This window comes from Lissotriton helveticus, chromosome 10, assembly GCF_964261635.1.
Source record: "Lissotriton helveticus chromosome 10, aLisHel1.1, whole genome shotgun sequence".
In the NCBI taxonomy this organism is placed as follows: Eukaryota; Metazoa; Chordata; class Amphibia; order Caudata; family Salamandridae; genus Lissotriton; species Lissotriton helveticus.
Window position 1 is genome coordinate 107,907,178 of NC_136071.1, and position 14,959 is coordinate 107,922,136.

The window sequence follows — 14,959 nt, forward strand, 5'->3', positions numbered from 1 at the left end:
TACAGTCAGCAGTTCCTTTATATACAGTGGTTAATTTGTAAAATAAAACGTGCCGGGGCTCTCCTGAGAAGGCAGCGCTAACAGGAGAAATGTGCTCGTGGAAACTGACTCCTGACTAGAGCCCTGACACTTATTATTCTGGGGAGGACTAGGCCTAATGGCTAAAGCTGACGATTTTGGTGCTGTGGAACCGGGTTCAAATCTCGGCGTGGCTCAACATACCGCGATGTTGTGGAAAATCAATTGCCTTCCAAATGAGGGTATCTTTAACTTTTGCTATGAGCACCGGTGCTGAGGACTGGGTGCAGGTGCTGAGCACCGGAAAGCACCTGCTCAAATTATGCACTGTGTATATACTGTATTTTACATGCTAAATGTGTCTGCAGAGAAACTGGCCTTCTTTTCACCATCTCACAGCCTAAAGATGGTCTGTGGCAAGGTGTGAGCCTTCACGGCTGCAGTGTGAACAGCATAGCTGCCCAGTGGCTGCTGGTACCTGAACCCAGGTCTGTGGGCCTGACATCACGGTGACAAGGCACAGACCGGTCCGTGTCAGACTGCGACAACTCCTCTAGGGTAGTGGCGAGTTCGGTGCTTAACAGAAGTGTCCATGGTGGTCCGTGGCGCTTAGCCCTGGTGTCCTGGCGACTCGGACACCACTGCCCTCGATAGCCATCTTACTTCCTGTGTACACCTGCATGTACACACATGAATAACAGTGCAGTCAGAATTAAAGAATGACAAAGATACCCAATAGGTACAAGTATCTTCAGGAGATAGACTACAACTAAACACAATTGTTGTGATAATAGGGTACGGTGCTTGAATACGAATAGCATTGTGCTCTATGTCGTATCTTGTACTGTGAGTCAAAGTTTGGGTGTCCTCGGCGACATTCTCCAATATTTTCCGTTTTGGGACGGTTACAAGTTAGGGCCAGTGAGACCAAGGAGCCAGAAAGAGAATAATATAATGTATCACCTTGGCTATGATGCTTCTAACCTTTGCCATACTTTCTCAGCAGACCGTGTGCAGGGCTAGACAGAAGTGTGCCTAGAGAATGACTGAGCAAAGTCTTAGGGGCCACCAAGGCTTAGATGATCGGTCTCTTGGTCACTAGCCACAGATCAGATGTAAACCCATTATTGGCCCATCTCTTCGTACAGTTAAAAGTCAAAACAGGTTAATTCTGGTACTGGAGAGGGCCTAGTAGTTTATAATACGTACTTGCTAGGAATTAACAGGCCCGCTGGTTCAGTGGACTATTCTGTGTTGCTCTTATGGTAAAAGGCTCGATTTCCATTGCGTCCACTCAGTCTTTTATCTTGCCAAGGTGCATAAAGTGGGGGGGAGGGGGGTTGAATTGCAGTGGCAGCCACCCCCCCTCAAATTAGGGCAGAGGAGCGTCAACCCCCTGCAGCCAGTGCAGCAAAGGTGAAAAATAAAACAGCAATAAAATGAATTACCGTTTTATTTTTCACTGCTCCCAGCCCGAGCAGTGTTAGGGGGAGAGGCATTGTTGCTGACTGGCAGCAGTGGAGTAGTACCCACTCCACCAGTTTACACTGCGCAGGTCACTTTGGTCAGCTGTCTTGTGATGGCCAGCCTGACATGCACCATGTAAACCACTCCAGCAAGCTGTCTTACACAGCTGGGTGGAGAGCAGCCACAGGCACCCAGAGCCTGCAGGAGCGTTGAGGAAGCCCGCTCCTGCCAATCCTAGTGCTGTTCTTTTGCTGCTCATTTGTAGCATGAGAGCAGCATCAGGAGTTGGAGAGAGGAGGTGGCAGAGGCTCCAAGGTGCCATCGCACTGAAGGCATTCCACAAGAAAGCATGTCGGGCGAGGAAGTACGGTAAGTACATTTTTCCTTTGTTTATGATCTTTTTGTCCCACTGACAGGCACTGTGAGAAATTCACATTGCCTTGAGCCTCAACTCCAGAGCTCTCAGTCACGGCCCTTTATTAACAGAAATCTGATTGAGAGCCATGATTGAGAGCTTCGGGATTTGAGTCTAAAGGCATTGTAATTTATTACAATGCCTGTCACTGTCCGTCCACGCCTAGAACAGAGATATGCAATTTTAAAGGTTTGAGTAAAAATAGCTTTTAGAAGCAGTAAGTTCTAACAGAGGGCATCAGAGTGTACTAAACCAGTACAAAGTCACAAGTTCAGACTGACTGCGATGGGGTGCGGGCCAGATACAGGGACTAGGTTAGGCCCACTAAAAAATTTACCTTCCCAAAGTCGGGCACGCAGAGTTAAAATCTTCAGGATTTCACAGAAGAAGCTAAGCTGATGCCAGCCAAGGGTCTAGGGCCTGGGGAGGCACCACCAGGGGATCAGGAACTCACTCCAGCCGAAGCCAGCAGGACTCAAGCTGGCCCATTTGCATGTCTAGACAGGGTCAGTTGCAGGGATGTCTCTGGAGCTTGTTGTGTCCCTGTAGCTCAGAAAAGGAGGTCAGCCAACTGACCCTTGGAGTCACTCTGGTAGTCCTTGGAGCAAGTAGCAAAGCAGGCCGGTCCTCTGTGGGAACAATGTAGGTTGCAAGTAGAATGGCGTATGCTCCGGTAGCGGCACAGCAGTCTACTGAGGTACAAAACAGGCCTCAAGCAGCAGGGCAGTAGTCTAAACAACAAGGCAGTGGTTCTGGGGGTCTTCTGTAGGTCCCGGAGTGAACTGATGAGTGGCTCAGATGGTTCAATATTTATACCTGGTGCCACTCTTTAAAGTTGGTCAAATTTCTAGTTCACCCCCACATCGGGTTCTTGAAAGTTCCTTACTTTCCCTTTCTCCCCTGCCCATGCTCCAAGAGGTCTAGGGTGACAAAAGGCTGATGTCAAGTTCCTTTGTGAGTGTGCTCGAGGCAACCTTTTGAAATGTAAGTGGGCCAGAGAACAGCTCTTTCCCTCCAATACTGGCAAGATGGCCATCTCTCAGCAACACCTAAGTCCTATTGTTCACAATCTGAGCCCAATATGCATTCCTGATGGGGGAGCAATTAACTGGCCCAGGCAGCTGGAAACTCCTAGAAGGCCTCAGAAACTGTAGGTCAGGAAAATGCCAACTTTTTGAATTTTCAAAATTGTAATCTAAAATCCAACTTTACCGTTAAGGAGAATTTTAAATTACAATTCATTTGAGTCCAAACGTGACACTGATACCGTCTCCCAATAAAAGTTAATCAATTATTAAATGTAATAAGGTGACCCAATGTTATTTAATGGGAGAGGCAGGCCTTAGAGTAGTGAAAAACGAATTTAGGTGTTTTTCAGTACCAGGACATGAAAACGTAAAAACGCATGTGCTACTTTCTAAATGCAATATACCATGCCCTATGGGCTATTTAAGGCCTACTTTAGGGGCTTATATGAATTAAAAGAACAAGTTACTTACCTTTGGTAACGCCTTATCTGGTATATACTCTATCTAGCCGCAGATTCCTTACCTTAGAATATCCCCAGACATCAAAGCATCAGAGATACTGTTCCACAAATCTTCAGGATCTACTCTGATGCCTGGGGATATTCTAAGGTAAGGAATCTGTGGCTGTCTCGAACAGTTAGGAAGGTTTAGGCCTGGCAAAAGGTTTATTTTGACAGGTCGAATTGGCAGTTTAAAACTGCACTACAGGCTCCAATGGCAGGCCTGAGACCTGTTTTAAAAGCATACTTTTAGTGGGTGGCACTATGAGTGGTGCTGCCCACTAGTAGCATTTAATTTATAGGTCCTGGGTATACATGGTACCATATACGACAGACTTATAAGTAAATTAAATGAACCCATCAGGTGTAAGCCTATTGAATATGCAAACTGCAAAATTCATGAAATGATGAGAATTTCACAACTATAATTTACATTTCACCAAGTCACACAGGGTACAGGCAGGAAGAAGACGTCGTCTCAGGGTGGACATCGATTGCCCTGCTAAGATGTTGGGTCCTTCTAAATGTTTTACTTCTTTTATATCGCAACTCATTTCAATGCAGGGTGTCAGAGCGCTTTACAATACACATACATGTTATACATGGACAATAAATCAAATAAGTCCGTAAATCAATGTACAGGATGCGTTACATAAGACAGTGAGGCTTACAATGTGTAAGAATCACGTCTTTCACAGCCTACTGTGCTATATTAGAAGGATTACTATTTATGAACTGCAAGCATCTTTGTTTCAAAAGCCGTAGCCCACTAACCATCAACATAAAATAAAAATCTGTCATCTGCATGTTCCATGATGTGCTTTGCAGGAGGCATATTAACCCTCATGTGACTTTGATTCACAGCTGGGACTAGACAAAACACAGATTTCTCCAACAAATGCATAATAGTAAGATAACTCTGGAGAGTTATCTTACCATTATCATTATTCTGTAAGATTTATGGGCACACAAAGGTATCTGGAGCAAGTGCTTTAAACTCATAAGATGTTTTAAAATGAAGACTTTGCAAACAATTTAAGAAGAACGACTTTTCCTGTTTGCCAATTTCTTTGTGGCAGAGTTTTAAAAAAATGTACAAGTTCAGGCCCAGATTTTGAGTCGCGGTTGTGTTACTTTTTGCCACAACCCTGATACAAACTTTTATTTATTTAATATTGTAATGCGGTCAAATGTACTCAAGATAGACCTACTAAACATATGTGTGAAGTATTAAGATCTGATGTCACTTCTTGTGATGTCACTTCCTGTGTTTGGTCATGGGTTGTGATGCCACTTCCGGTGATACCATGTGCAATGTCACAAATGTATTGTTTGCGGCCCGAACGCAGCAGCATCTATTTTTTTCTTGCTATTCAGTTTTTGGTTTACAAGTGCCCCATATGGCGCTTTCACTTTAATGTCAGCCACGACCCTTTCTTTAGACATGGCTCGTCTCAAGAAAGGTGTGAGGCCGCTATTAAAGGGAAAAGGCAGCATGAGGCACTTTTACAAAAAAAAGCATTTGTTTGTCAACTCGACAAACAGATGCTTTTGTTTGTAAAAGCGCCCCATACCACGCTTTCACTTTAATGGAGGCCACGCCCCTTTCTTTAGACGAGCTGGGCCTAACGAAAGGGACGTGCCCGCCATTAACGTGAAAGTGCAGCATGGGGCACTGTTCCAAAACAAGCAATTGAAATGCAATAGGTCTTGCATTTGCAAGAGTTTGAGCTAGTGGCATTTAAAATGCCAATAGCTCAAACTCTTGTAAATGTGAGACCTATTGCATTGCAAATGCCTGTTTGCACTAGTCGTCTAACATAAAACATTACCTAACTAGGAAAGCAGTTACCATGCAGAGCTTCACATGTGTTTTTTTTTGTAAAATTTGTTATTGAAAAGAGCACTTTAGTACCATGTCTGGCCTAGTCCCAGAGGCCTTTGCTTGTATTTGGATATTGTTCCTGTTGCACTCTCAAACACGGGCCTCTAGTGACTGACCTACACTGCGGTCTTCTCTGATCTGTGATGGTATAATTACGTCACCTTGACCCATCATCTTAATCCCTGGTACACCTTAACCCAAGCTCAGCAAAATGGCAATGATGCAAAACACAGGTGAGCCAAATCTTTCTGGTTTGTACATTCACCTCATCTGGTTTCAGAGTTATGGGGTCTGGTAAGAGATCTGGAGAGATCTGGTAAGATCAGTAGGTCTGCGGCGACTCCAAAGACAGTGAGGGATGGTGCGTCATTCCCTGGAAGCGGAAGGCCAACTGATCATGGAACAGATCCTTGAAGGCACCTGTTGTACTCCTAGCCCCACTTGTTCTGTCTGTGCCTAGACAACTTGACTTCTCAAGTTTCTTGTCTAAAGGTTTCATTCTTTAACCTACAATTTGCTTCAACTCTAGATTTTTTCTGTAAATCTACTCTTGTACTGAGGCTGCTTGAGGTTTGTTCACTAAACACATCCAACCAACTAGCACATGGAAAAGTGAATTTGCTCACACCCACTGTAAAGGCCACAGCTATTCCTCTCTAAAAGTCAAAATTAAATCTATTGTGACTATGGCTTCACATGGCCTCAGCCATGTTCTCTCACCTTTTGCACTCATTTAAAACACCTTTTTTTTTTATACCATGGCTCTTTCAAAACGTTTAGAGATTTAGAGGGAGATTTACAAATCTTTTGTTAGTCCATATTGTGGTGCAAAATCAATTGTGAATCGTGTGAAAATAGCATTTTAGGATTATAAAACCACTCGAGGAAAGGATTCACAAAGTTTGTACTGCACAGCGAACAGAGTATTTACTAAGAAAAAAGTAAGTATTAAAAAAAGCCTCTAGGAGCAAAAAAAATACCACCACCTCAGACTAAGTGGTAAGCAAGTGAAAAATAACCATAGATTGAATAATTGCTGTCAATATGATGACCGGTTTGCCTATGTTCAATGCACTGCAAACTGACTGTATGTGTGCTACATTTGTACAAGTGTTTCACAAAGTATATGTATGATATGCTGACTGAACAAAACTGTATTTATCACCCATACATGGATGCTGCTGTTTTACATTCATCTTTACGAAACGTGTTTTACTTTTAAAACAACTTAGGGAAGTATACAATGATGTTGTGTCTAGGAACCGTGTATGAAAAAATGCTTTCCAAAATATATTTCTCGGCTGCCACTCTACTGCTCTGTGCACTCTATGATGTTTTAAATGTATACTTTCTTGCCTTACTTAAGACTTTGATCTGTCACTTGTGCGAATGATGAAGTGCAGGCCTTTGGCCTTGAGCATGGCTCCATTCTGGCTGCCAGGAAACATCAGGCTGCTCCCCTGATAAAGATGGTGGTCCATTCACTAGTTGTAAATTATTGTGATGTTCTAATATGGATTCCCCAATGGTTGCACTGAAGACTTTGTGATTAAGTACACTTTTAACCTTTGTTTTAACAAATGTCATTTTGCGGTTCGCCATGTGTGATTTCCAAAATATGAGATTTTTATGAATATCTATTTCAACTTTGTACGTCTCACCCATAACACTGGGTTGGTATCTGTTTCACATGCACAGTTTCATCTGTGGTGTCCCTCCAGTAACCTTGCTGTAAACAGTGACCGTGTTCATCATTCACAGGAGACCCCTTAACTCCCAAGAAGGTATCTCTGCAAATGCTTGCCATACAACACAACCATCTGTGTCACACAAGATGTTCCTCACAGGACATAAATCACGAGAAAGAATACTGTTAGCTTGAAGAACCACACTGCTGCATATAACAAGCGTAAATGTACAAGAGAATGTGTGTAATTGTAAGGCAGGAGAGCGCTCTTCACTGTAGCACAACATATCACCATAAAGGCACAGAATATCGCCATAGAACATGCAGATAATGATGTAGCAGACTATGTTAATCTTTTGGCCACAGAATCAGATAGTTGTGCCATCAAATGTGGTTAGTTAGCCTAGTGAGTGCGGCTAAAGTTGTAACTGTTAATATGGATACAAGGCTGTGGGTAGGGCGGCCATGCGGGGAGTTCAAAAGGAAGTGTTGGTGGGAGGTGGTGATATCACTTAAAGATCAGAGGTGGCACCAGTGTTCTTTCAAAGCAGAGAAGAGAGATGGCTTCTACCTGCAGACAATGCTAATCTGGGTTTGCTTTAGTTAGAGGTGATAACACAACCCACCCCTCCCACAATGCGTCAAATGTCGCCGCGCCTCACCTGTAAAGCGGCGTACCACATGAGCCAGTCCAGGCGATAGTGGAACGGACTCAAGACACAGGGGCTTCGCTTCAAGTCGCCAGGCTTGCACCTGAACTCGTACTCTTCCCACACCGCGCCGGGGTTGTCGTGGTGCCGGCAGGAGGTCCCTTGGAGGACGATCTCCGTTCTAACCTTTGTAATCCTGCAAGAGGAGAAGAGCTGCTTCACAAGGACAGATAGTGACATGTTCATATCACCATAGAAGACTTTTCAATGACTATGAAGAAACTGTAATGAATAATACACACTGCAAGCAATAGTGGGGTTCAATCTGTGAGGTGGAACCCGCCCACTAAGCCGGACTAGGAATGCCAGGCCATGCCAGCCGCAGTACTGCGGATGCTGTCCACTCACACTGATGAGCCGAGGCACACTCTCAAAGGTATCTGCAAGTCCAGTTCAATGATGCCTTAGAGCAGGGTTCTCCAAAGTTGGTCCTGGAGGGCCGGATCCATGCCAGATTTTTAGCATATCCCCATTTAGAGAAATGTAGTTATCTTAAAAATCTGGCATGGATCCGGCCCTTTAGGACTGACTTTGGAGTACCCTGCCTTAGAGCACAGAGGTGAGTGTGTGATTCTGAGCCACCCAAGCCTGTGGTAGAGGATCCGAGGAAAGGGATACAGCCTCTGTGATCCTTGAGTCCAGTAAAGCCCTCGCGCCATCAACAACCAGCTTTCTCAGGAAAAGACCCCTGGCCAGAAACACATTTTTAGAATGCCCTTGAGGTGGGCTTAAAATAATTATGTTTGGTAGTAAAGAGAATCTCACTTTCATCCCAGCAATACACTTACAAATAGCCCTTCTCTGGGAGATGAAACAACAATGTAAAATTGCAAGAATGCTTCAGAGCTTATGGAAGAGACCATAAGACAAGCAGGGCACTGAAGAAGAGAAGAGAAAACTGGATTGGTCACATTTTACCAACTGGGGCGTAGTGAGGCCGCAGGTCACTCTGGCATAATATGAAAATTAAATAGACAGCAGGTGCAGGTAGGTATTAGCATTTGAATTTTGGCCAATTCTTCTCCCACACAAGATCTCTCTGCATACCTTCTTGTGACTTCCGCTGCCTTTATGGCCTAAATGCAAAATGGCCATCATTGAAAGGTATTTAATGTTAACCTGGAAAGGCATGACATATGCGTTTCCATTGTTCCTCTAGACTTGAAGTGCACTACTTGGCACTGCTCCTACTTCATGGAAGGTTCAAGACAGAGTATGTCACAATCCATTTCCCGTTTAAACAAGCACTGGCAACGGCAATAGGTCTTGTCTATGCAAGAGGTCTTGGCTTTGCCAATGTGTTTTAGCCAGCTTGTACACCAGCATTGCTGCTGTTCAGCATGGCTAAAAATGGCATAGAGAAGCGTGACGTACAGTGACAAAGAGTGGAGTGGCTTCTTAGAGTGGCATGAAGTGGACTGTTATAGAGTGGAATGGCTTAAAGTGGAGAGGAGTGTCAAAGAGTGGCGCAGAGTGGAGTTGTGTTGCGTAGACTGTCGCAGAGTGGAGAAGAGTGTTGGAGTGGCGTGGAGTGTTGTAGCACGGAGTGGAGAGGACTGACCTAGAGTGGACTGGAGTAGAGTATCATAGAGTTGAGTTGTGTGGCGTGGAGTAGAGTGTCATAGAGCGGAGAGTCGGAATGGAGTGGAGTAGAGTACAGTGTGGTAGAGTGGCGTGAAGTGGTGTATCGTAGAGTGGAGTGTCATAGACCTAATTCTGATACATTCTGAAATATATGTACAATTTATTTACTGGCATTTAAATTTTGCTGTGTGCTAGAAAAAATATCACACCCTAACGCCTTTCCTTCCTAGCAAATCCTCTCACTTCTAGCCAGAGAAACAAAAGTAAACACCAAGCTCCCTGAAAGACAGAGCCTAACATTTGACCTCTGTTATTTCACAGCAAATGTGACTAGATGAAAACAAGCTGTAAAGGCCTGTTCATTGCTCATTTACCTCTGAACTCCAGCATGGCTATTTTGGTGGTTCTTTACCCCTACTTCCAGCGCCTATAGCTTGGGCATGTAATTGAGTAAGAAGTTTAAGGTATGCTCTTAGTAAAGAGCACTGACCAAAATAAACAAGGTCGCCGACGGAACATTGTTCCTCACAGACATTCAAGAAGGATGCACTGGCAGAGTAAAGTAGAATCAGTCAAGGAGAAAGATAGGAGGCAGGAAAACTTTTCTCAGAAATACAGTATGTTTGCTGCTGTGAACTAGCATACAGGAGACAACTGAAAACACATGTGCTCTCCTGGAGTGCCTCACAGAAAGCGCAAACACTTGTGGAAGAATACAAGGAGCCATTCACCGAGGTGCTAAACAAGCTATGCTCCACAGGAGGGACAAAGACATGTTGGATAGCCTAAAACAAATAACGCCAGTGAATAGAAAGCAAGTCAATGTGTGTTACAAAACACAAAGCCAATGATAAGCAATGGGTGAAAACATTCCCAGGGAAGCCTTCAGCATGTCCCCAATATGTCTTTTCAACAAGACAGCTGGACTGTCTGGTAGGCTTCGACTTATAAAATACTAATATTAATGCCAAAGCCTGACTTCAAAACTGAAGACAAAGCCCTGACATTCGCTAACTACATCACCACTCTTCTACCCCACAGGATTTAAAGCGTTTCCAATTCACCGTTGGCCCCATCCATACTCTAGTGGGAAAACTCCCTCCCAATCCTCCCTCCCTTTAGCTGTGTTCTGTATCGCAGTGGATGAGCAGTCGGAGCAAGCTTCAAGTCTCAGTGGCTTTCACTATGTCATTGGTTGCTTTAGGTCAAATAATGTGACAAGGCTTTGGGTTGGCCAGGAGGCTATCAAGATACTGAAGGTGGCCACATATACAGCCCACCTTTAGTAATTGGGCTGAAAAGACTACTCTTAGATACAAAGACCTTCCTTCTCCCGCTTTTCTGTGCGGGCCCTTTCCACCAGCTCACCCATGTTCTTTTGGCAGCTTGGCCTTTTTATGCAGACAGCCACGAAAGGGTTTGGATGAAAAGACTTGCACACGTTTGCATAAGGACGTAATCACACCAGTGACAGATTTTGTGCACTAGGTTACAAGTGGTGTGTAAATATGCAGGTGCTAAGAGCATCTTCGCAATGAGTGACTCCAACCTGTGGTGCTAAGGGGCTGCTTCCAGCAGGAGGGAAGCTGCTATTGGTTGCTTGGACAGTAGGACGCCGCTCAGCTGCTTTGATACGTTACCACAGGCTCTTAGCATCATGTGTATGCAAGCTTTTCCTGGGGCCCTCAGGGCCTTTGGTGGTCCACTGGTCTCATTTCTTTGCTTAGGAGCTGATCTTGGCACAGGAGTGGTCCCCCGCCTCCATCGGCAGGGGCAGCAGACCTGAATTAAATCAATTGACGCCACTCCATGTGCCTCGCTCTGATTCCTGCAATGGAAAGGCTAATACCATTAGGGTATTTCACATGTGGAAATCTCTCAGTTGTATCTTACTGATGTGCCTTCACCATGCCCAATGTTTGGCCTTTCTTGAATGGTAAGAAAATATGTTTTTCAATTATATCTCATGAAGCAAAACTGCGCGATAAACCTTTTACTCAAGGCAGTGTTGCAAAGATCGAATGAAGGGCAGTATGTGCATTATCCTAAAGAAATCTAAAAACAATCCTGCAAAAAACATGCAAGGAAAGAAAGCTCAGATTCGGAACTGGGCTTCACTAGGCCGCTCAGGCAGCAGCTCCATTTTGAAATGTAGTAAGTACACTAGGTCACAAGTAAACAGCAACTCTCTCAAATGATGCACATAATCCCTGGAAGGGAAAAAGCAAAGTGGTTTGATGCCTTACGTTGCAGTTCCGACTTCACCTCTGAACTGCAAAATAAGGGGGTTGAACAACTTTGCTTTCTTCTGAAGTGATGTCCCTTTAATGTTAGTACAACATCCCCACAGTGCTTAATTTGAGCCTTTGGTTTCCGGTGCTCAGCACCAGCACTTAGTTGTCAACTCCAGTGCTTCTGACAGTCTTCCATAAGGTGGCGATGCCTGGCTAATTTAGAAATGACCACAACAGTTAATTATTAATTCAAAATACATAAAAAATTACTGTTACCTGCCATCCAAGAAATTCTAAATAGCTTTGGGGCCTGAATCAGTTCGAATTGTCACACTTGTAGGAGTTTGATGGTTAGTAGTTGTGTTGTTACCATCATTGGCATCATGGCACGGGCAATAAGTGGTGCAAGCTGCTGTGATCTCCTGACGACAGCTCTGGCACTTATTTATTTAATTTTTTTACGAATTAAGCACTGCGGCCCCATGGTTGGAAGGCAAACTCCTGCAGTAGGACCGTAATCCAGTCAGGCCTGTCATCACCACCGCTATCTGACTGTTCATGGGTTCGCTGGCCCCATGTGGGCTGAGAGCTTCGTTGCAGGCTGATATTCTGCAGCCTATGGCTCGCCGGTCCAGATCCCCAAACAAGTAAGCCCAGGCTCCCCAATGTCGATTAGTCTCAGACTGACGTGTGAGGCCCCCTGGAATAACTTCTCTCATCTCGATCATGTAACACATGCAGACACTCTAAAACACACATTCTACTCACCCGAGTAACCCAACACTCAACTACTCTTAACATCACACCATGATGGTTGGCCAAACCGAGATTACGCACCATAAAACAAACACGTGCAACAGCATCTATGCCTGATACCTACACCCTGTTAAGTTTGATAAACACCTAAAAGAGTTTCTTCCATGCATGATGATGCCGTACCACAAAACACAAAGGTAGGCACTCACCACAAGCAACCACAGTGACAGTCTTACACATGACTATAATATGAAAAGGGACCACTATTCCCAAAAATTAATTCTCCACCTTTGTTACCACGAACAACAACTGCAACTACAGAAAACATTAATGGCTGTAGAACGCTCGATCTCCTACAAAGTCTAACATTTTATCACAAGAAACTTAACTTCTCCAATTTGCCACATAAAAACACTCCTAAGAAACATGCCAAACCGAAGGCTGCTCTTCTAAATTGCACTCACATAGAGTTAACACAACAACACTGCAGAGTCAGGCCCGGTTCCAGGAATTTTTATTTGGGTGGGCCAAGGGTGCATTCGGGTGGGCCACTGCGGGCTCGATTTGTCACATATATGTCTAGGCAGGCCTGCTTCTGGGCCATCCTTTATCTCTTCTTAGTCTTACAAGGCCCAGTAAAACGCACTCTTTCCCAAATCTCTTTCTAAATGTGATCACTCTCAAAAAGTGTTTTTTCCATGTAATGTCCCTTTGATTGGAAGAGGTTGTTTCTGAGGTGGAAGTATCAGGGAAGTGACACTTCTCGGGCTCCCTCTGTGCAAGCTTTCAGGGAGAATCCCTCTTCATTACTACCTCCACCTGACCCCGGACTCTGCAGCGCACTCCCTTACAGGCTTGATTACCCACTACTCCTCTCCAGTGCACCTTATCTCAAGCTGACCTTGGGCCCCAGCCCTATATCAGGCAACATCAGGCTCCACTTTCATTTTTCCCAGTAAAAACATTAGTAAAATCACCTTCAAACTTAAAACATTGAATATAGCAGTAAATATAATTAGCACGCACTTTAAAGTATGTCCCACAGTAGCCCTTATGACCCGACTCCTAATTAAATAAACAAAAACAGAGAGGCCGGCTTCAGCGTTGATGCGAAAGTCTTTTTTGGCACCGCACCAATAACCTCTTTCTCCGTAAATACCTTTACCCCCACCTTCCAACAGTGCCCCTCATCTCCCAATGCCCCCCTCTATTGACCTTCTCCTCGGATTCCCTCAAAGCCACACGCCACATGTGCCCCTCATCTCCCCATAGCCCCTCCCCCTATTGACCTCCTACTCAGATTCCCTCAATGCCAACCTCCACCAGTGCCCCTCATCTCTCCCTGACTCCCCCCTCCACACCTCTTCCTCAGATTCCCTCACTGCCACCCTCCACCAGTGCCCCTCATCGCTCCATAGCCCCTTCTACTACCTCCTCCTCGGATTTCCTCACTGCCACCCTCCAACAGTGCCCCTTATCTTTACATAGCCCCTCTCTCATATGCATTTCATTTGTTGCATAGTGCTACTCATATCAGTGTAGCATGTGTCAGTACTTTACTCAACACACACATTATACAGAGACAATGAATCATACAAGTATGTAAATCAGTCTATAGGGAATGTCACATAAGCCAATGAGGATTACAAGGTGTATGAATCACATGTCATCCATACTGGTGGGTGGGATATTTTAAGAGGGTTTGGTCTAGGGAAACGCAACCTTAGGATTTAAAGAGTATTCCATGGGGGTCAGCTTTACTGATAAAAATGTATATCTCCCCAAACATACTCAATTTAGCAACATTAGAATAATGAAAGACTGGGAAAGTTCTAACTATATCACAAAACAAAAAAAGCTAAGTTCTAACTAGACCAACCATGTTTGTAAGCAGCTCTTTGATGACAGTTCATTGGTTACTGTCCTATGTTAGGATTGTAACTTCTGAACTGCAAGTAACACAAGGATCTCTGTGACAAAGGCACTAACCCACTGAGCAATTCAGGGCTTTAAGTACGCCGGGTCTCACTGGGTCTGAGCACCGGCAACTTTTTTTAAGGGGGCCTCGAAACGGGTCTCTATCGGGCTCTGTTTTGTGCGCTGGTCACAGGTAGTCCGTTTTTTTCCGAACTGCAGTGACAGCATTCTGCTGTCACTGCAGTCTGGAAAAAAGTGCCAGGGCACAAAACAGAGCCCAATAGAAACCCGTTTCGAGAAGACAGCAGGCACATAAGTGTACCCTGCTCACACTACTCAGAAGTGGAAAGTTACGGCATGACGACATGCCAGGTGAGCGTTGTAGGGGGAAGGGAAATCCTTTAAAGCATGGGTACTCACAAACTTTCTCTCAGGGGCCAAATTTACAGTGTGGTTTGTGGCGAGGGCCGCACCGGTGGTGGCTTGGTCAGTGAGAGAGGGGGCGGTGCTCGAGCCAAAAAAAAACCTGTGACCATGAGGTTGAACACAGGCACCTGCAGCGGATGTCTTCGTCCACTGAGCCACCAGACCCAGCATACACACATATCTCTCTCTTTCTCTCTGTCTCCCTCCCTCCCTCTCTTTTTCTACCTCCCTCCCTCTCTCTGTCTCCGTCCCTCCCTCTCTTGTCTCCCTCCCTCCCTCGTCTCCCTCCCTCCCTCTTTCTGTCTCCCTCCCTCTATCTCCCTCACTCTCTC

At 44.9% G+C, this 14,959-nt stretch overlaps 1 protein-coding gene across 2 annotated transcripts in view; it reads right to left on the reverse strand.

The window, feature by feature from the left end:
• The window catches only part of LMF1 (lipase maturation factor 1), an 801,367-nt gene that overhangs the window by 42,682 nt on the left and 743,726 nt on the right, over positions 1-14,959 (reverse strand). For both annotated transcript variants that reach the window (XM_078664185.1, XM_078664184.1), the window contains one exon: positions 7,663-7,846. In XM_078664185.1, the coding sequence (XP_078520311.1) occupies positions 7,663-7,846 (184 nt within the window). The remainder of the gene's footprint in view (positions 1-7,662; positions 7,847-14,959) is intronic.